This window comes from Alosa pseudoharengus, unplaced genomic scaffold (assembly GCF_046254945.1).
Source record: "Alosa pseudoharengus isolate Yale_2024_CS ecotype anadromous, Long Island Sound unplaced genomic scaffold, YU_APseudo_1.1 YU_APseudo_1.1_scf_12, whole genome shotgun sequence".
NCBI classification, from domain to species: Eukaryota; Metazoa; Chordata; class Actinopteri; order Clupeiformes; family Clupeidae; genus Alosa; species Alosa pseudoharengus.
The window spans coordinates 30,488,437-30,510,149 of record NW_027468587.1 but is presented as its reverse complement, the minus strand read 5'-3'; the positions used below and the strand labels follow the sequence as shown (position 1 = coordinate 30,510,149).

The 21,713-nt window shown below is 42.3% G+C and overlaps 1 protein-coding gene across 1 annotated transcript; it reads right to left on the bottom strand.

Moving 5' to 3' along the window:
* Positions 1–613: 613 nt before the first annotated feature.
* LOC143119664 (uncharacterized) lies at positions 614–20,435 on the bottom strand. Its single transcript, XM_076281282.1, has 34 exons — positions 20,339–20,435; positions 19,384–19,949; positions 18,281–18,301; positions 18,078–18,143; positions 17,852–17,905; positions 17,559–17,603; positions 17,414–17,440; positions 17,106–17,150; positions 16,967–17,011; positions 15,343–15,396; positions 14,247–14,315; positions 13,815–13,883; positions 13,192–13,260; positions 12,812–12,880; positions 12,285–12,353; positions 12,107–12,175; positions 11,789–11,857; positions 11,477–11,548; positions 11,180–11,248; positions 10,790–10,861; positions 10,383–10,451; positions 10,119–10,187; positions 9,794–9,862; positions 9,600–9,668; positions 9,317–9,385; positions 8,866–8,934; positions 8,601–8,669; positions 4,375–4,455; positions 4,174–4,209; positions 4,004–4,040; positions 3,054–3,608; positions 2,465–2,643; positions 1,821–2,058; positions 614–1,625 (listed from the first exon to the last, which is right to left on the bottom strand). The coding sequence occupies exons 1-34, from the start codon at positions 20,433–20,435 to the stop codon at positions 1,453–1,455; spliced, it is 3,498 nt and encodes a 1,165-aa protein (XP_076137397.1). The 3' UTR covers positions 614–1,452.
* Positions 20,436–21,713: the final 1,278 nt, after the last annotated feature.

The window sequence follows — 21,713 nt, the reverse complement described above, 5'->3', positions numbered from 1 at the left end:
ATGTTTGTGCGCCTACAAAGCCAAAGATTTTCTTCGTTATCTCTAATCAAGCCAAGAAATGGCAAAAGGAGCTCCTGAATTGAGGTCACTTCAGAGTTCATTGTCATACTTTAGTGGCTAATTCCCTCAATTTTGCAAGAGCCAAAAGTGTGATGTGATGACCTTGGTCAAGTGATTCTTTGGAAAGGGGGAGATTTTTTTGAGATTCTTAGTGGCTTCTTGGGCATAAGTAGGCCTAACTCATGACTTCCAGTGGGTTGTTTGGCCTGTAGATGGTAATGTTTGAGCTAAGTGGCAGCAGCCATTAATTTGAGATCCCTGTGGTCCTTCAGATAGAATCTTCTATAAGTGTCTAATTCTTTGTGGAAAGCTTTCAGAAGATGAAGTGTGATGGCTTGTCTATACGCTGGTCTAAGGGTTTGTATTATTGACATCTGCCATGAATACATGTTACGATCAAACCACAAACTCACACAAACACACTAAGCCTTGGGGATGTATTGCACACATCCATATGGATTCATAGAATGCCAATTGATGCTTCGAAGAAGAAAAAAAAACAGGAAAAATTCACATTGTTAGAAAAATGTTTTTTTTTTTTATTCAACACTTATTTCATGTTGTACAGTTTTAAGACATCCTCATAATTAGATAATAAAGCTATTAAACTAAAATACAGTACATTCAAAATATGTGTCATGTCCATGTTAATAGCTTAGCACTGTGATACAGTACGTACTGATTATATAATTTTGTAACCACACACTGTGTTGTAACATAGTATTGCTGCAAGCAGGTGAGAACCTATTCTGTAATATGTTCGCCTTCAAGCATCTCTATTGTGGTCCTACCCTGGCTTGTGGAAGAGTTGCCTTATGTATGTAAGTATGCATGTTTGAATGTAGACACCAGTTTGCTTCAAGCAGATGAACAGGTGTGAAGTTCGCCTAAGACCTGAGCAATATCTTAAGACTACACATTCTCCACAGTGTGTAAAGGGAGCATTTTGTTTCTATGGTAAAATAAATACAGATTGCATAAGCCTGCTACATGAACAAGAGGTTTGTTGCCAAGTAGTTGGGCCCATTCACTGGATATATAAAAGACTATGGAATACAATTTCTTCTTTTTAGTGTGAGATGGCTTATGGATTCTTAGAATTTTTTTTATAATAAAGTGTAGCACCATTTCCTATTATGTACTGTATATGGAGAAATGATGTGACTTATATTCCCATATAACATGACTATGTTACCATAATAGAATGATCAGTGCCAAGTTTTTCTATATATTTTGAGGTACTTAATTCCTATGTTCTGAGTACTTAAAGCAGGTTGGATATATGCAACCAGGTCTCATGACATACAGTACATAACTTTCCAATACATGTTTTTCTGAGGCTAATTTTATAGCTCCTGAATATTGCATTTCAGTGTCTCATGTGACAGACGATTATACTCCCACACAGGACTTCTTACAACTCTTCTCCGATTCAAACTGGTTCCTGTTGCCTCCACATCCTCCATACCAGAACCGGGCACACGCATTGGCATTGCGGTCATAGTACCATTTGACCTCATAGTTCCGGCACGGACCTGGTTCCAGGGTATCTTTGCATTTCTCATCTGGAAAAGAAGCAAGAGTGAAAGTCACTTGTCTGCTGAATTTACATCTAGTAAACAAAAATCCATTATGTTGAATTTAAAATGTAATTCCAGTTGAAAGATGGCTGGTTACCTTTCTATCTTTATTGACGGATAACTTTGGAATGAAAAATCATAGTTCACACACATATTTATGGAGGGGAAATGATGGCCCACCTTGTGTAAAGTTGCTGCGTAATGTGATGGAAGATTCTAGGCTTGGTGCAGGAGGAGACTCCGGCTGTGTGGGGGACCTGTGTTCAGGCCCATTGGGATGCCAGCGTGGCTCCTCAGGGGGCACATAGGGGAAGGGAGCAACTCCGCCATTGTACCACCAGGACTTCCCACTGTCCACTCTGCTCGTAGCATCTATGCTGGGTCTTGCTGGATCTTCATAACCCCCAGGAGCTCCAGGCTGCATTTCAGATTGACACAGTAACAGTAGGTTGCAAAAGATCTCCAAAGTCTTGCAGAAGCTAATTCCTGACACTGTCATGTTCAGTTCAGACCCAAATAAGTTATCTATTATTTATTCCAGGGATGTGACATTAATATATGAGGTGATGTTTATTAGGATATTTAGTGATTTGTGAGTTTATGTATGCTAATAAAATCTCTCTTGATTGCTTTCAAGATTCCTCTTGTAATGCTTCATTGACTGCTAGATGGAGGTATTGCTCAGGTCCGGAGCCAGTGATGACTCAGACCATACATTTATTGAGGATTAGAATGATAAGACTGGGATCTAAGTCCACACTCAGGTCAGTGGCGCACTTCCACATACCATAAGCAGCCTAACAGACGAACACATTTCACATTACCCCTGTGTGTGTCCTCCTGTGGTCTCCGGTAAACGTGGGCGTGTCCGTCCTCTCGGGCTGTTCCCGAGTCTCTGCCCACGGGGTATGGGTGCCCGGTGGGAGGTGGGAGCTGGGGAACCGGCTGAACTGGGCTCCGTCATTAGTCTCGCAGATTTTCTTGAACAGCTGGCGCTCCAGGGCTGCGATGAGTCACGCGAGCGCGCACGTACACACACACACACACACACACACACACACACACAAGAACAACATACTGAAGAACTGGAAGTTCCCTGTGTAAACACCACAATACGTCCCAACAACATTCTTCTGTGCTGGATCAGATGCAAAACCTTCCACCACACGAAATCGGAACACCAAATCTTCCCAGAGGACACTCGCACACAATATTCCACTTGTGCACTCCACTGTGTAGCTCAGTGTTTACTTCAGTTTTCCAACAAAATACTGTACATTAGTAGACAGATAATCAGTTTGCCAAACTACTACCTTCTTTCAAATAACAGATATCAGGTGTTGAAATGGGTTTTCTGGTACTATGACATTTTTACATACGGTATAGTCTTTTTGAGTGTATCCAAATGCATACCTGTCAGTGTGGCAAAGTCACTGATCAAATGAACATGCTCATCATCTGGGTCAGTTGCCATGATGTTGAGCTCCTGCTTGAAGTCCCCAAAGAACGGGTCACTCTGGTTGACCACCCCGATGACAAACATCTCAATGTTGGACAAGTGCGCCTCCCGGACGGCATCCTCCAGCTTCACCTGGTCGCGGGTGTCCGTCTGCCCGTCGGTGATCACCACGGCGATTTTGCGCACGCCTGGCCTGGCCGCCCGGAACAGCTCGTTGGCCTGCCGCAGGGCGCTGCCCGTGTAGGTGCCCTCGCCCAGGTAGATCATGCGCCGCACTGCGGACTTGACGTGGTCGCGCGGCGCCCCCTGGGACAGGTTCACCACCACCACGTTGATGTGGCTGTACAGCACCACGCCCACGCGCGTCACGTCCGGGCTCACGGACACCTTGTCGATCAGGGCGTTCACAAAGTCCTTGACCACGTCGAAGTTTTCTGGGCCCACGCTCTCAGAGCTGTCGATCACAAAGACCAGCTCTAGGGGGCTCACTCTGCAGCGCACCCCACAGCCTGGGAAAGTGCAAGAGCTCCCGTAATATATGGAATATTTCAATGAATAACAGTTCATGATATTTTTGGAGGTTATTTAGTGCCGTAGTCATACATAACTGTGTGTGTGTGTATGTGTGTGTGTGTGTGGGGGGGGGGGGGGGGGCTTTAATCAGACAGGACAGTAGAGAGTGACAGGAAGCAAGAGAGAGAGAGAGAGAGAGAGAGAGAGAGAGAGAGAGAGAGATGGGGTGTGACTGGGAAATGACCCAAGTCGGACTCAAACCTGGATCCCTGTGGGCACCTGGACCCGAATATGTTACTCACTAACTCTAGGAACATAAAGTAGGAAGATCTAGTATTGAAGTTAGATGATGATTTTTCTTTCAAAAGGATTGAGCGTAGTTATCACATACCACATATTGACCGGACAATTTCAATGACCTCTTCTCTCTATTGGATGTAAATTGGAATAGATTTGTGAAGAAATAAATATTAGCAATGGTCAACAAATATTAACATAATGACATGATCATAGAGTATATTAATAGTTTAAAAAGTATATGAATGCTTTACAGTCACTCACTGTCAGACCAGCCTCCCCCTTTTCTCCAACTCTGCCCTATAATAGAAGAGACATTTCTTGGCTTCAGAGACAGACACATCTTTACATTGAAGTCAACAGATCAACACTGAGCCCATCCCACTCTCTACTATGGGCAAATCAATATGAGCATGATGACCACTCTGAAGACAGACCAGTGATCAGGAGGGTAATGCAGCATACCACAGGTCCAGCTGACCCAGGCTCTCCATGTCCTCCTCTGTCGCCCTTCTTGCCCTTCTCTCCTGGGAAGCCTCTGTCCCCCTACAGGCTCACAACAAACAACACATTATTTTAGGGCTGCACAATTAATCGAATTTTAATCACGATCACGATTTTGGCTTCCCACGATCACATTTGCGTGATCGAGCGATATTTCAAATGCGTGCTCTACCCATAGAACCAACCTGGCAACCCGTAGAACGCTCCACAAAACAAATCAAGCGCTCCTTAAACCTGTCTGACCATGTGCCCATACGCGTAGATTACGGGGGACGGGTGGGATATGTCCCCACCACTATTTATAATTTGAATTTCGTCCCCACCACTTCTAAAAATGTGCAAACCAATTGCGACCGAAAAAATCCCCACATACTGAAATCATCGAGTCTAAACCATGCGATAGGCGCGCACAATGACATCCTCACAGCATGCACACCTGCCTTGATATGTGTGGATCGAGTGTTGCGCGATTAAGGTTTTTTAACAACCGCACCCACCCGACCCTCCAGTCATGTAATGCCTGCTAGAGTTGACTGTAGCTCGGAATGCAATCGGTTGCCATAGTAGGCTATCCTAAAATCCAGCGATAAAACAAAGAACTCATGAGCGTCGGTCTGCCCTATATGTATATCCTCTGATTGTAATGTTTACAGATAGGCTATCTAGGCGATATTTGTAACATTTATTTTGTATTTGGCCTGTTATAAAATCATGTAGGCCTATTGAACAATTTAAACACATTGTGAACCCCAAAGTTGGAGACATGCATATAGACATTGCTGCAAATTTAAAACCGGATTACTCTGGAATGGCTAACTGTACAGGGGAGTGCTTTAAACTTTAATTAAAACTTTAAACTTTAATTACACCTTTGTGTTCGGTAAGGTCTGCTGTTTATTCTGATATATGGTTTGTCATGTGTTGAGGGAAAGTTCGCGAAGCCAAGATGAATGGGTAGGGATAGACGGGTGCAGAAAATAGGCTATGATTAAATTAAAGTTAGGCTACTTTTCTCGCGAACCGTTTACCACAACAACTAACCACCAACATCGTTTAAAAGCTGAGAAAAAGCTCGTTCGTGTGATACATGTGATGTCTGTGATGAATAGGCTACTTCGCAAGTAGTTCAGCAAATTTGGGTGGGACAGAAATAGGCTACCTTACAGAGCAGCAGATCAGGGCTGGCCATATCGGCTCTGATGTACATTGACTTAAATGCATCGCTTCACTACCCAACACGCGAACAAGAAAGGAAAGAAAAAAAGAAACCAATGAGCTTATGTCGTGATTTCCGATAGGCCTAGGCATGGAGAAAAGACAGCTATTGGTAACCTAACAAGTAGGATTTGCTTTGCCTACTCTGCTGTTTGGTTGTCCCAAACTTTGAGACGACCGATACTCGCATTAACTGAATCTTATCAACCCGAACTGCGATGTTCCAGAGTGACAGGATGCAATGCCTAATAATTTCACTGCCTACGGCATAACTGATACAGTGCGCCTAGGCCTACTGTTAAACACCTGAAAAATATTAAGCTGCTGTTTTCTTTTCATGACGAGCACTAGGCCTACGTTTGAATGATTTATGACTGAATGGAACGTTGCGTTTTTAAGCGCCAGAACTGCTTATCACGTCGTGTGACAAAGTTTACACCAACCATCATCTTCTAATGTAGGCCTATCCTTGTGTTGAGATGTCCATTCTCTTTGCCCTAGGCTATCATTTGTGCGTGAAGCATGTTTCAATTAAGACAGTACACAAGCTATTTTTATTGTTGTATTGAATGATTTCATGAATTATTGTACGCACAGTGCGTAGGCTACAGGATTACGGCTGGCGGCGCCACTGACCAAGGCCACAGTAGCCTGAGAACCTCTGATTTTCAAAGGGGAATCACGGCCAACGCAGGGGGCAACTCTTCTCTTCAATTTCACTTCCAAATTACTTTTTATTGTCTGAAGACATCTTTTGCAAGAATCTAACATTCTAAGCAACATCAAAGCAAATGCAAGCTAACCAAAATGCAGTCGGTTCTCCCGCCATGGTTTTGGAAATCACACACCTGCTGCATCTGAAGGCCCACGCATAATAAGGCCTACGCCTATCACACTACACGCCCCTGTTGCACGTCACATTAATAGCTGATGCTGCCTCCCCAAAATTCCGCATCATGTGAACAGATCAGCAGGCCTGCAAATTTTCACCTCGTTTTAAGACACACGTTGCGCCAAAAAGACGTCTCATTGTTTTTTTTTTTTTTTTTTTGTCGGGTCAGGTTCGGGTAGTTAATCAGTGCATATTGAGGGTCGAGTGGGTGCAGATTGACTCTCCTGACGGGTCGGGTGGGTGCGGATGTTAAAAAAACCTTAACCGGCGCAACACTACTGTTGAGCATATGTTGAATGGATTAATAGCTTACATAAGGGTACCCCGCACTTTTCAAAACACACTCAAGCTTATGGTTATTGTCCCCACCACTTCTAAAAACAAACTGACGCCCTTGCATGTGCCTGCATGCAGCCTACCAATGACAGCTGTTCCCTGCACTGCTCAGCCTGATGCACTGTGGACTAGTGACATTATGTTAACTATTAGTAGGCTAGTTAGACTACACAATAAACGACGATCAAAAATCAAATGTGTGGCACAGCAGAAGGCCAAGAGCTTGTCCCTCGAAGCGGATCATCCATTGTTCGAAAATATTTCGGATTTCAGGCAAGTTAAGTTAACCAAAAATATAAGCAAAGCAGGGCTCTCAACTCATACCGTGAAACACATCACATGACGTAAACCACACATGCCTTTTTTTATCACGTTAACTTTTAGTCCTTGTTTGCTTCCTCTGATAGCCTATACTGTAATAAGAGTTGAGCTAACGACGGGATCCGTGAATTTTATTCATGTATTTTATAAGCTACATGTGCAACCTATGCGTTTCAAGACACAGCCTACTCAAAACGAGTGAACAATAATGAAAATGTAGCCTACACGTCAGTGTTTTACATATCAACGAATGACTAAACCAGGGGTGTCCAAACTGCGGCCAGCCATGCACTTTAATCCGGCCCGCCGAGCATTTATTAGTTTATCATAGGCCGCTCGCTATTTTTTTTCAGCGATAGACGACGTTGTGGTTAACTGCTTTACACTCTTCTTAGAGAACGTTTACAATGTCAATGTCAAAACAGCTTGTCACATCGAGATACTTAGAACCTCCATTGCAGCAGATCTAACTAAGTTATGCTAGTCCATTTAATTGGGGACGCATTTGAGCGTGGGAGAGAGGGCGATGGCAACAGTAGTTCCCTGACCATTTATAAACTGTGAGAGGGCACAGCCATAGGCACAGCACTAGCCATAGGCTATATTTGAGTGGAGCTGGCAGTGTCTTAAAGTGACAGTGCACCATTTATAAATGAATTAAACAGCATCAAATTAACAGTATTTCTTAAGAAATTAATTTTCTACAACAAAATTATTTTGTCATTTAAATAATACAAAACATTATTATTATTATTATTATTATTATTATTATTTGTGTGTGGCCCGCTGGCCAATTTTCAAAACCCAAAGTGGCCCTTCAGTCAAAAAGTTTGGACACCCCTGGACTAACGATTACAGTAAACTCATGAACACGAAGCAGAGCTTAAGTGGCTAATGGGGAGCGTTGGGAGGATTCCCGGTGGGCGTTTTCCAAAATATTAACAAAGTAGCACGCACAAAACATTTGTTTGGAAGTTTGGAAGTCGCAGTCAAATTGATATTTGCAGTAATTTAGGGGAGTAAATGTGAGGGGAAGAATTTGGGTGAGCCAGATAGCAAGTCCAATATGTTTAGGGAAAAAATATTTTTGTCACTAAAATTAATTAATAATCGTGATAAATAATCGTGATCTCAATATTGATCAGAATAATTGTGATTATCATTTTGGTCATAATCATGCAGCTCTACATTATTTACATATTTATTTATTTACTTATTCATTTGGCTGACGTTTTTATCAAAAGCGACTTTCACACGTCAATCATTATAAGGGCAAGTCGCCCCAGAGCAACTCTGGCTACTGCATGCTTCAGCTCCTTAGCTACTATGTTACCAGAACATTTACATCAACCAGACATAACGAATGCTGGTACGGTGTGTGCACGGCAGGATGGCCACCTGGGCTTTGTCTGGCATGTCCTACCTTCGCACCTGTTAGGCCCTCTCCTGGAGGACCTCTTGGGCCTGGGACTCCCTGATAGCCACTATCACCCTGGAGTGAAGAGGACAACACACCAGGTAAACAACTATTAGTGCTTAGTAAGCAAAATGGTCGCAAGGCACACAACTTTAAGTGTCACCTAACTATTACAGTATGGTATTAGCAGGCAACTTCAAAGCCAACTCTTTAAAACATCATATTAACAGAGAGTGAACTCAAGACCATATTAAGAAAATAGGAACTTGACCTTTGGCCCTTGGATGCCTTCCCCAGGAGGGCCCTGTGGACCTGGTGGGCCCAACGGACCCATGGAACCCTAGGACACACGGATCAGAACACTTCACCTCATGCATTTTAGCACAGGAACCTATTTAGCACACAGTTTTATCCACAGTGGCATGAACAGCCAACCCATTTTACACCATATCACACAAAACACACAATATACTTCACATACCTAAGACTTTCTCTTTTCTGGATTAAAGAGCAATAATGTGATAGGAGTAAAACAATTAAGGGCCTAACTATCAGGAGGAAGAAACACTGTGTAATACAGGATCTCACTGGATCGGACAAGACTTTGCATAACATTCCCTGTCAAATGACTACATATAACTTCCAAGGTTTTTTAAACTATGCGAGAGCTGTCAGTGATATGCATATGATATGCTAATTGTGCTCATTGTGTATCCTCTCACCTTGGGTCCAATCTGTCCTATCCCTGTTGCCCCGGGAAACCCAGGGAGTCCTGTGGCGCCACGGTCTCCCTGAGGGACAAAAAACATTTCCAAAACTTTGATGCAAAAGTTTGACACCAAGACTGAATATTTCTTTCTATGCTACAGTATGTTTTGTGATTAAAATGCATTTTGCTTTTTTTCCCCTAGCAGCTAGAAGCATCTAGAACTGATTAAAATAAAGCACTGATTAAAATAAAGGCCACCGAAGAGAAAACTTGAGTGTGCTAGATGGTTGACTTGCCTTTGGTCCTGGTAGACCTCTTCCCTCTGGACCAGGTTCTCCTAGAGGTCCCTTTACCCCTGGGACTCCCTAATAAGACAAACATGGGATTTACCTCCAGTGGTTGATTATTATTAGTTAGTATTGTTACAACTAACAGACTTTCAAGTTGTAGCTGTTGTGGTGGAGCTAATTTTCAAAATGGCTGCTATTACCTGTGGGCCAGGATAGCCCTCCCCTTTGGCCCCAGGTAGCCCAAGTGGTCCAGGTAGTCCTCTCTCACCCTTCAACAGGAAGAACACATTCATCTAATCTGAGCACAGGGGACACTCAGTGTTCTCATTAGGAAGGATAGATGGATGGAGGGATGAAAGCAATGGATGAACAGATGTATAGATGGATGAACAGGTGGATGTATGGATGGATGAACAGGTGGATGTATGGATGGATGAACAGGTGGATGTATGGATGGATGAACAGGTGGATGTATGGATGGATGTACAGGTGGATGTATGTATGGTTGTGTTCTGTTCTGCGTACCTTCGGGCCTGCAATACCAATGCCGGGTTCCCCCACTGTGCCTGCAGGACCGACTGGACCCGAGTCTCCCTGGAGTTGTAAAGGGAGCATTTATGGCAACTTTCATTTGCCATAAATGCTGCGTCAAACAAAAAATATAATGCTGCCTATCGAGTTATTCTACACGGCATTTGCTTCCTTCCTAAATCTGCCAGACCATGAATCAAACCTCGAACAACTGATCAATACAAATCAACCAGGCACTGATAAAGCACCACATTGTACCTTTTCTCCTGGTATACCCCTCCCTGGAGATCCCACTCTTCCTGGTGGACCAGGAGAGCCAGGGCTTCCCTAGTCAGATATCAATGAACATTATAAGTAATTCAAACAAATAATCACATACAAACAGACATCATTAGCTATTTAAACAATGAATTAAATATCAACAAACATCATTAGTAGCATAAACAAATAATCAAATATAAACAAACATCATATTTGTGCCTCATTAGCACCACTGTAGTTTAAGCAACTTTTAAATACTGTGAGTGAGTGGCTTTTGCTTGCTGCTTGCATTGCATTAAATTGCTTGAGGACACTAAGATTATATTTCCCTTCTATATCAGTAAAAATTACTGTAAAATGTCTCGATTCTTTGTTGACACCATAGTGGTCATCGTGGTGCTCACCTTCGGTCCTGCAGGTCCGGGAGGCCCCGCCCCCCCAGGCTGGCCTCGTCCACCTCTGTCCCCTCTGTCACCCTGCAGGAGTCAGCTACAGTTAGTAAACAGGACCAGCAGGACATATATTTCATTGCCTATGGGTCAACATTTCTATTTCGATGCTTGAAAAACCCAGTGAAATGCTCTTGAAGGCTGTTCTGTTGGTGATTTTTTTTTTTTTTTTGATGGTATATAAGCTTGGTTGTTGATTGGCCGCTGTGGAAAATTCCCTACCCATAGCACTAACAAGGTCAAGGCCAAGGCATGGTGTGGTTTATTATCCACAAGTAGGAAATTCATGTGGTCACCATTACACGCTCCATTGTTAAAACAGCCTACTGCATAACAATAGTGTACCTTTACTCCAGGTGAGCCCCTTCCAGGTGGGCCATCCTGCCCTCTAGGCCCAGGTAACCCTGGATCACCCTGACAACGATACAAATTACATGAGAAATCCTTGTTTATTAAAACACTCACACTATTCACAGCTCAGCAAGGACAAATACCAGTAGTAAATGTACAGTAAAATAACACGCTAAAAACATGTTCAATACGAATCCACTATGACTTTCTGTAGGTGATGAAAGTGAACAGATGATTCCAGCCTTCCCAATATTCCCACATCACTCATCACATTATTCCCAGAATTCCCACCTTTGGCCCTGAGGCCCCATCATCTCCAGCGATGCCAGAGGCTCCAGCCAAACCTGGTAGACCAGGCTCCCCCTGGACAAGAGACATTAAAGACTTAGACCTGCGCAAATCCAGATTTACAAATCAGCAAACCAGATGATTAGTTTATGCATCACTTGAGAAAAGAATGGTGCTGTATATCATATGGACTGCAGCTCTGCCAACAAGCTCAGATATACAAAAAACATGTTTCCAACACATTAATGTGTATGTAAAATAACACATGACATTCTGCTATTGTATTATAGGTTATGTGAATAAATGAAATGGTACTTTTGGACCAGGATTCCCAATGGACCGCTCTCCAGGGAGTCCGGGTTCACCGGTGAAACCTTGGTTTCCCTGACAACACAATGTGTCAAAACAATTTAGAACACCACATCCTTACCACACATAAAAATCAAACTGACTGTATGGATAAATCAACGTCCAGTGTGTGTTTACAGTAAACACACACACATACACTACACCACACACCACACAACTGAGTACATACTGTATGTAAGTAAATGCAAATGTAAATGCAAAGTCACAGCAAAAAAAAGCCCCTAATTAATCTCACAAAACGGATACTTGACAGAGAAGTCTTACCTTTGGTCCCATAATCCCCAGGCCTGGAGGCCCCCTCGGACCAGGTGGGCCTAATGGCCCTTGGTTGCCCTTGGGAAAGGATGATACAATTATCATCAATACCGATTATTACATATTAATCCTAACATATGTTTGCTGAAATGTGTCAACCACTCTTGATGAGTTGATTATGTCAAACCTTCTCTCCTTGAATTCCAAGTCCAGGAGCTCCCACTGGCCCTTGAACACCGGGGGGTCCTGCACCTCCCTACAGGAACACAACCCATTAATGTACCTTCACAACCTCCCTACAGCAACACAACCCATTAATGTACCTTCACAACCTCCCTACAGCAACACAACCCATTACCTTCACAACCTCCCTACAGCAACACAACCCATTACCTTCACAACCTCCCTACAGCAACACAACCCATTACCTTCACAACCTCCCTACATCAACACAACCCATTACCTTCACAACCTCCCTACAGCAACACAACCCATTAATGTACCTTCACAACCTCCCTACAGCAACACAACCCATTACCTTCACAACCTCCCTACAGCAACACAACCAACACAACCCATTACCTTCATAACAAGCTGGAAATACTAGTTGACTGCTGCGTACAACACCGACTAGTGATTTTAATAGTTGACTAGTTGATGTAACCCCTAACAGGATTCATATAGAACTACACATAACCTCATGATATACTCTACCTTATCACCTTTGCTTCCAACTCCTGTTTGACCCCGGCCACCCTTGGGTCCCTCGTAGCCTCTTTCCCCCTGTGACATGAGGAATGACAGATGCGGGTGTGGGGTGAGTGAATCAGTTTCAGATATACAGTACATACGTATCTAATACAGCACTTCAATGAATATCATGTCACTGTATTTTTATTCTCTTTCATTATCATTAGACATTATTATTTTATTATTAGACATTTATATTATTTATATTCTTGCGGCTTTTGGCTCTCCGGGCACTTACACTTGAATGTGGTATGGACACTTTATCCACTTGCGCCACAGTGTGTGTGTGTGTGTGTGTGTGTCCCACATGTCATTCTGACTTTAAAGGTCTGTTTACTACTCACCTTGGGTCCGGGTAGACCCTCACCTGGGACGCCTTGAATGCCCTGTGGCCCTGGCGCTCCCGGGGGGCCCTTTAAACAGACACATCATCACACAATCATTCACTCACCGATTCACTCACAGAGGGTATTATATATATATTATATATATGCCAAAGTCATAAACTAGGCTTACACTATGTTTTAGTTTGATGCTATTTCTTTGCAAGAAACCTCTGCTGACAAGAAGACTACAGAAATACTGTACATCACATGAGGGTCGATTGAAAATACAAGTAGAAAAGTCAATACTGCTTTTTGAAAGAATGTACAGTTTAACTTAGAATGTTGAATATTTTTCTACACAGGGCAGTGGGTCTGTGGCCTCATTTTAAGTTCAGAATATCTGGCGAGTCCTGAAGTTAAAAAGGTGTCCAGATGTCGGCTAATCCTCCAAAAATTGGAACTCAAATCTTGATGTGGTACCGCTGTGTAATTCTTGCAAAATACCTTTGTGGTTCATGAGAAAAATGATCTACCATTACATCTGTGACCCTTGTGTGAAGAATCCATTCACACTCATGCCAGGTTCCTATCCACATAAATAAGAATCTGACAAAGATATGAAAAGGCAAGTTTTAACTTACTGCTTGACCTGGCTGTCCAACCCCTACAAGACCAGCAGGTCCTGGCCGTCCTTGGTTGCCTTTGTCACCCTGAAATCCACCATGGAATAAAATAAAGTTAAAGTTGACTGGTATTTCACAGACGCTTTTATTCAAAGCGACACGGACTCGCGGCGGCGAGTTCTGGAATCAAACCCAGGTCGACTGATTGACAAGCCATTGCTTCACCCGTCACAATGCATTGCATCAGCACATTACATCTCTCCACTTTGGGCACATATTTAAAAACTGTTAGCAAACATTGTGTATGCATTAAGCTTGGTAGTGTTCACTTTCAAATGAGTGAATGATAACTGATAACTGAAATGATGAATGTCAAATAATCTTGGTAATGTGTTCTTGTAATGAGAGATACAGCATATATGGTTAGTGTAATAAAAACTATGCCCTGACCTTTTGACCTGGGAATCCTATGCCAATGTCTCCTTGTAGCCCAGAAGCACCAACAGGTCCCCGATCTCCCTGGAATAAGATAAAGAGGCCACAAATTGAACAGCAGCCTCATTAAGCTCTTATAAATGTGCTGTAATTTCAATAAATACATTATTATAATATTCTGTTGTATAAATAATGCAACAACAATTTATGTGTTTTACTGCAGTGTTTTTCAACCACTGTGCCGGGGCACACTAGTGTGCCGTGAGAGATCATCAGGTGTGCCGCAGAAAATTAACCAAATGTCACTCACTGGTCCAGAAAAGCAACTGTTGCATCAAAGAATTTATAACCACATGCTCTCATTGATTGTATGATTGCACTATTTGTGGTATGCAGGCATTGTACAACGGGGGCCCCATATCCAGCATTCACAGAATCATCACATATCCAGTTCATAACAACAATTAAATTAGATATAGTCACCTACAAATGAAACAGAGGGCGCTTGTTTTATTGAGCAGGTCTTGCATAGAAGCCATAATAAGGCCATATCTGTGTATTATTTGAAATTTTAGGCTATGGTATTTTTATTTTTTCTTCACACAGGATGTTAGTGTGCTGTGTGACATTTTAAGTGTCAAAAGTGTGCCGTGGCACAAAAAAGGTTGAAAAACACTGTTTTACTGTTTCTACTAATAATAGAGTGATCTAAAATGGCATACGAGGGATCATGGGAAAATGTGTGTGGCTTATGGTGCCATTTTAATGTCACAGATTGTCTATGCAATGATCATTCTTCAAGAGTTATAAAACTGTCTTGTGATCAAAGTGCCACTTGTTCTGTCATACAACCTTCCCCACAGATATATCACATTCAAACTGAGACGGCTCCATTTTGAAAAGGTCAGCTCATTCTTCAAATATTCTGGATGCCCAGAAAACAGCCATGCCATGGACATGGACAAATGAAGGAGTCTTTGTCTGCCTGTATGTGTGTGTGTGTGTGTGGGGGGGCTTTAGCTGGCTGAGGTTCAGCAATCTTAATTTGGGCCCTTACGGGCGCGTGTGGGTGGGTGGGTTGTTGGGATGGGTGGGGTGGGAGGGTTCTTACTTTGGGCCCTGGGAGTCCCTCTGGGCCTTGGTCCCCTGGAGGACCCAAATGACCCTGAAGTTGAAATTACAAAAATAAAACATCAGTTGTCATGAATGGCCAATGGCCAATAAGACACCTTATACAATACCTAATACATCCTGAAACATACACTACCAGTCAAACGTTTGGACACACAAATAAAATTGGTGTGAAGTACTTAAGTGATGTAAATGCCTGATGTGTGATGAAGGTAGGGCTGTGCTTTCAATTTCGAAATATCGATATATCGTATTCGTATCGCCACTTGCGCAAAATATATCACTGCTGCTGCATGAGGCGATATTTTTGCAATTTCTTTGTATTATTTGTCTGCTGAATTATCAGTATTATGTGATCTACGTGTAGATAGATAGATAGATACTTTATTGATCCCCAAGGGGAAATCCAAAGTCTCAGTAGCATACAGACATCACACACAACATTCACTGCCAGGGTGGTTCCAGCTCTATGTTTACATTTTCAGTTAAAGGTATTGCAATATGTCACAGTATGTATTGTATATATATATTGTGATGTATTGTATCGTGTCCCATGTATCGTGATGTGCATCGTATTGTGAGGTCCTTGCCAATACACAGGTCTAGATGAAGGTACATAAACAAACCATAGTCATAGTACATAACATGGCTGAAATGTAAACAATACAATGTGGCTGCATGGGGTACTGTGATCTGCAGCCAACACACCACACCCTCCTCCAGTATTTGCCTCCTTTGTCTAATATTGGCAGCTCATCAAGGTATTTTTCTCCCTCCAGAGAAGGCGAAGGCATAGCAATCCTATTGTGGGTCTTTCTATCAACTGAACAGCTTGTATTGTGTACTTATTCCACAAAAAAATAAATAAAATACCAGTACATCAATGGAGCTTGCACAGAAGTCCTATTTGTAATAGTATAGATTGTACCAGTAGTATTGGAGATAAAGTAGCAAAAAAGTAACAGCAATGTAAGCAGTAGTAGTAGTAACAGGAGAGGCTGGGTGTCTCTAAACTCTCAATAGCTCATCACAGCAAAACAGTCACTGTCATCATGCCAATGCTGGAGGGCAAAGTTGAGCTGTGCGACTCTGCGCCTGGGCTAATCCCTCAGCACAAAGTCCACTCCTGAAAAACAAATAATATCCTGCAAGGCTGGATCCACTGCTTTAGATACACGTTAGCCTCCGGATTAGCTTTAATCCCTAATTCACATTCCATAAGTGCACGGACGGGGAAGAAGACTCAGCTCCGTATACATTTCCCTTTTTGGCGAGGTACTCTTGTTTTGGTTGTTACAATCGGAATTAATAAAGATGTTGTAATCAGTTTATTCAGATCGCAATTTTAATACGTCTATCTTGCTGACACTATACTTGAAATTAGCCTTCTGTTCATGATATAACCAGAACATAAACATCAAACCATAGCAAAATATTGCTAATTAAATTTCCCTGAAACATAAACATAATTTGCTCCCTAATAAACAGTAGAAACACTGATTATTATTTTGTATCACAATATTAATTAAAAAATAATAATCCCTTATCCCTCTGTGATTAACCTTCTTAAATGCACAATTCAGGACAAGACAGACATACTGTACCTGCTCTCCCTTAAATCCCCGTGGCCCAGACAGTCCCATCAGGCCCTGTGAAAACATTGCCATGGTCCAGTTAGTCTCTGCACAACTGGTCCCAGGCTACATATGGACTGTACAGTTGTGTGTGATGGAAAGGTCTTACCGTGTCTCCTTTCACCCCCGGGGCACCGCAGTCCCCTCTCTCGCCCTGCAGCATAGTTCACAAGAAGTCATGTGATATCATGATGAGCCACATAAAGTGGGAATGAGTGTGAATGATCACTACTGGTTATCCTCTACGGATGTGAGCAGGGGCTGAGGTATGTATGGGATCATACTTCAGCAACCAGGACTTAATGATGTTAATCAGTGGTGTGCCTGCTAGATTAATGTTTATGATGATGCTTACAGTCATGATGGACTAGTCTGATGGATACCTGAGGAAAACTCCATTGCTAAAAGATACATTACCTTATCACCTTTAAAACCTGACGCCCCCTGTTGATACAGACAAAAAAAAAACAATGCACAAATTATCGACAACATCCGATTATATACTAAAAAATATTGAATGAAAGACTGAAACCAATTGCTATGTTTACAGTTTACAGTTTACCTCTTCGCCATCGATGCCAGGCCTGCCATCCACACCAGGCGGCCCCTGGTAGCATATGACACAGGAGAGGCACAGACAGCAGATGTTGATGAATCCACACACACAGATACCCAGTCAAGCAATACACAAATCAACCCATCCATTTGTAGGGCAACTAACCAACCAATCAGTTAACCAATCAACCAATTAACCAAACAATCAATCATCCAAAAAATCAACTAACCAACCAACCAGCCGATCGGTCAATCAATCAATCAATCAATCAATCAATCAATTCAGATATGTACTCATACCATTGAGCCCTTTGGCCCTGGAGGCCCATCATATCCTGCGTCTCCCTTTTTGCCCTAAATGTAGAGGGAAATTGGTAACCCATTTACATACATAAGCACTAATCTCTTTATAAGGCTTGACAACATTTATGACAAGTCTTTTACAAAGGCTTAAATTATAAATTATTATTGAGAATTGCAGAGTATAAGCAAAGTGCTGAATTCAACTGATGGAATTTGAACTCACTGGACTTCCCGCCAGGCCTCTGTCTCCCTTCTCACACGCACACACCAGAGGTTGTGCCTTGAGACACTAACATGTCACAGAATAATGGAGTTAGTTAATGAAGTTACATTAAAGTTAGAACTGCCAACCTGCTGAAAGTATTTAAAAGATTGTAGATTTGTGATACTTTCTGATGCAATAACGTTGTATAAAGAAATACTTACACCCTCATTAGCAATGGCACTCTGTGAAAACAAAAATGGACAACATGCTGATGAGTATGCCTGCAAAGTATCTTAGGCCTACACTACTTGCAAAGTATCTTAGAGTAGGCCTACACTGCTTGCAAAGTATCTTAGAGTAGGCCTACACTGCTTGGAAGAAATCTAGGAAGGACATAGTGAATGATTTCCCCCTTCTTCCCTCTCCCCTGCCAAGCAATGACTCCCAGTAAAGACCCTCTGTTTAGGATGGAAATGGGAAATGTAATGCCATTCAGTTTGTACTTCAACACAGTCCCCACTATTGTCTGTCTGTAGACAGGGCTAACTCCCAGGGCGCTGCCAGCCACTTGTGTGTGCATTTGTGGAAAATCTTCTGAGGCACACTTTCATTCAGGCATTGACAAGTGACCTTCCTCTGGGGACACCCAGCTGAGATTTACGCGAATTGTGTTCCATACAGCAGACATACAATAGCAAGTGGGATTTTTTATTTATATCGGTTGCTAATGTGAAGTTATTTGCCTTGTGATCGAATTTTCCGGTATAAATCTCTTACACTTTATGCTGTCTCTATAGCGTCACGCAGGCATCCATCTGGAATATTCCAAGATCATAAAGGGGCACCAAAACAAATGCCTCTGATAATCAGGTCTGCCTACATAGTTCTGTTGGCTAAAATAATGTATGTTATTTGTTGTGAATATGAACTTGCAAAGTTGAAGTTAGAAGTTAGTTAGTCAAGAGAAACACTGGTTACCCAAACACCAAGTCCTCAAAGGCAACACTATGGACACTGGTAAAGTCCATCAAAAACCCAAGTAACTGCAACAGGTTCTGTTATCCCCAGGACATGTGTGACTTGATGAAGGTAGGCTAAGTAAGTACACAACGTACCACACAACCATGGCCCCCATCCTGGCTTCATTTCATTGGTTTCATTCTTTTGAACCTGTAGTGATGGTGTACTACCACCACCTTATAGCACCACCCACAGCCAAGATTTCAGCAGTGGTTAACAAAACGTAGAGGTCTCAAAGCCAGGAATCCACTATAACGCCCCACTTTTGATGGTGTCAAACAATGGGTGTGTGGACTCTACTTACAATCTCCTTGAGAAGAGTCTCCTCCAGGTTGGCCTCTGTGAGGGAGTGGACGTACATCTTGGCAGGAGAGCTGGCCATGGAACGCAACTTGGCACTACTCTGGCTCTGCCGCGCCTGGTCCGAAAGGCCAAGGGCAAAGAGCTTGATGCCGCTGCCTTTCGCCTCGGCGGATGCCGCGATCACGTCCGGGTTCCTGGGGTGGTCGGAGCCGTCGGTCATGAGCAGTGCCACGCGCACGCTCTCCGGCTTGGTCTCCTGGGCGAAGAGCTGCGTGGCGTTGGTGATGGCGTAGGTGGTGTACGTGCCCTGGCCGATGTAGGCCATCCTGGCCACGCTCTGCAGGAAGTGCTCCAAGCTCTGCCAGTCGGAGAAACGCTGGTCCACGAATACGGTGCTGCTGTACTGGATGGCGGCCAGTCGGATGTCTAGTTCCCAGCCGCCCATTTGCAGCTGCGCGACCCCGCGGCTGAACGTGTCCACGAAGGCCTTCTGCCTCTCGAACAGGAGGGGCTTGGCGCTCTCCGAGCTGTCCAAGATAAACGCCAGCTTCAGGGGACACACTTGACCTGCGAGGAGTTTTAATGTGGGAAGACGGCCCCCAGGGGAGATGAGAAAATTCAAAAACTCCAACTACTGTATGTTGTGGCTAAGAAGGAATGAGAGTGACCACACACTAACAGTCCACTGTGTCTTACTACAAAGACTTTGAAATGTCATAGCAGGGGACGATATGTAGGAGTGCACAAGTATGTGCCAGTGTATGATATCCAGTCCAGTCATTATATACAGTGCCAAGTTCCGAAGACTACAAAGTGTTTCTAATTTTAACTAGGACAACCAAAGCAAGTAACAGAGTAGGAAATATATTAGATTAGTCATTTCAATTGATATGTGCAAAACTCATTATATCTTCATAGAAAAGTATTATATCTTCATAGAAAAGTAACAATCTTACCCCTGCTATTGCCTTTTGGTCCCGTGGGTCTCCTCTGGCCCCTAGTCTCAGGTGAAAGGGCCAACAGTACCAGGAAGAGCAGCAGGACTTTACCCATGCTGTCTAATATCACACGGCCTGGTCTTGGACACACAAATATATACTGATGGGTTTCCTACCCGATGACAGACCCAAGTAAGGGACAAATATTTGAAACTGCTTTCAGAATAGTAAATATATATGGGTCAATGACGTGACGCTCATTTTTTTGTGTACATATGGGTTACATACATTTAAAATTGTTAAATTGTTAATAATTTGACAAATTATTTTCAAATATCATGTTCATCAAACCCTAATCTTAAAGTTTTGGATTTATTTAATTTTGAAAGAGTATTAACTAAATTTGGGTAAAATTGTCAACATGGTGTAACCACAAAAACATGAACCAAATAATTACACTTGCTGAAAAAAATGTAAAATTCTCTCCAAAATCCCTTCTAAAATAATCTGGCATGATCTTGCACAAGAACTTTTCAATATTTAATACAAGTAATGAAACCCCATTGTTCTGAATGTTTGAATTAATATGGGGAATCGTGTCTGTCACATCAACCACTTAAAATGTCAAGTGGTGTAACCACCAATTAAGGAGCAATTTTGTATGTATTATGTCAGAGAATCATGTGACAGGAAATTATGTCATAGAGAAGGACCCTTCAAGACCCCAACTGCTATGAGTCAAGGTTAGCAACTCTCTTAAAGTAACATAATAGTGTTTTTAGGCCATGGCCAGGCAAGCTTAGGTTACATGTCAAATGGTATGACCTATTAAAAATGTTGATAAATCATAATAATCATAAAATATTCAATTTAATGTAAAAACTGTGTTTGAATATTCACATAAAGGTGAAGTGTGTACATAGTTGTCCATAATAATGCCTGCAAATTTTGCTTTTAAATAGAAATGTCAAATGGTGTAACCGGTTACACCATTTGACTCTTTTCTGTTTGAGACCAGTTTGATCAGATTCAGGGCCAAGAGTATGTAATTTTAGGTGCCAATTATGTTATTTTTATAATTTAAATAGTGACTAACTGATTAGCATGAACAATAGCTTTAAAAAGGTTTTTTAGATTGCAATTTAAGCGATTTTTGAAATGTCAAAGCTTTTCGTTTAAAATTTAAACTTCCATAACTATGCGATTTTTATATTTTATTATGATGTATGTAAACAGTATGTTCAAATTATAAATAAAAAATATAAATAAATGTATTATATATAAAATGTACCTCTTGTCTCCCAATGGATGCCACTTACAAGCAAAAAAACTTGTCTCGCCACAGAGTGCATGTGAACGCAGATCCTGCTGTTGGTTGGTTGTTAAGAAATTA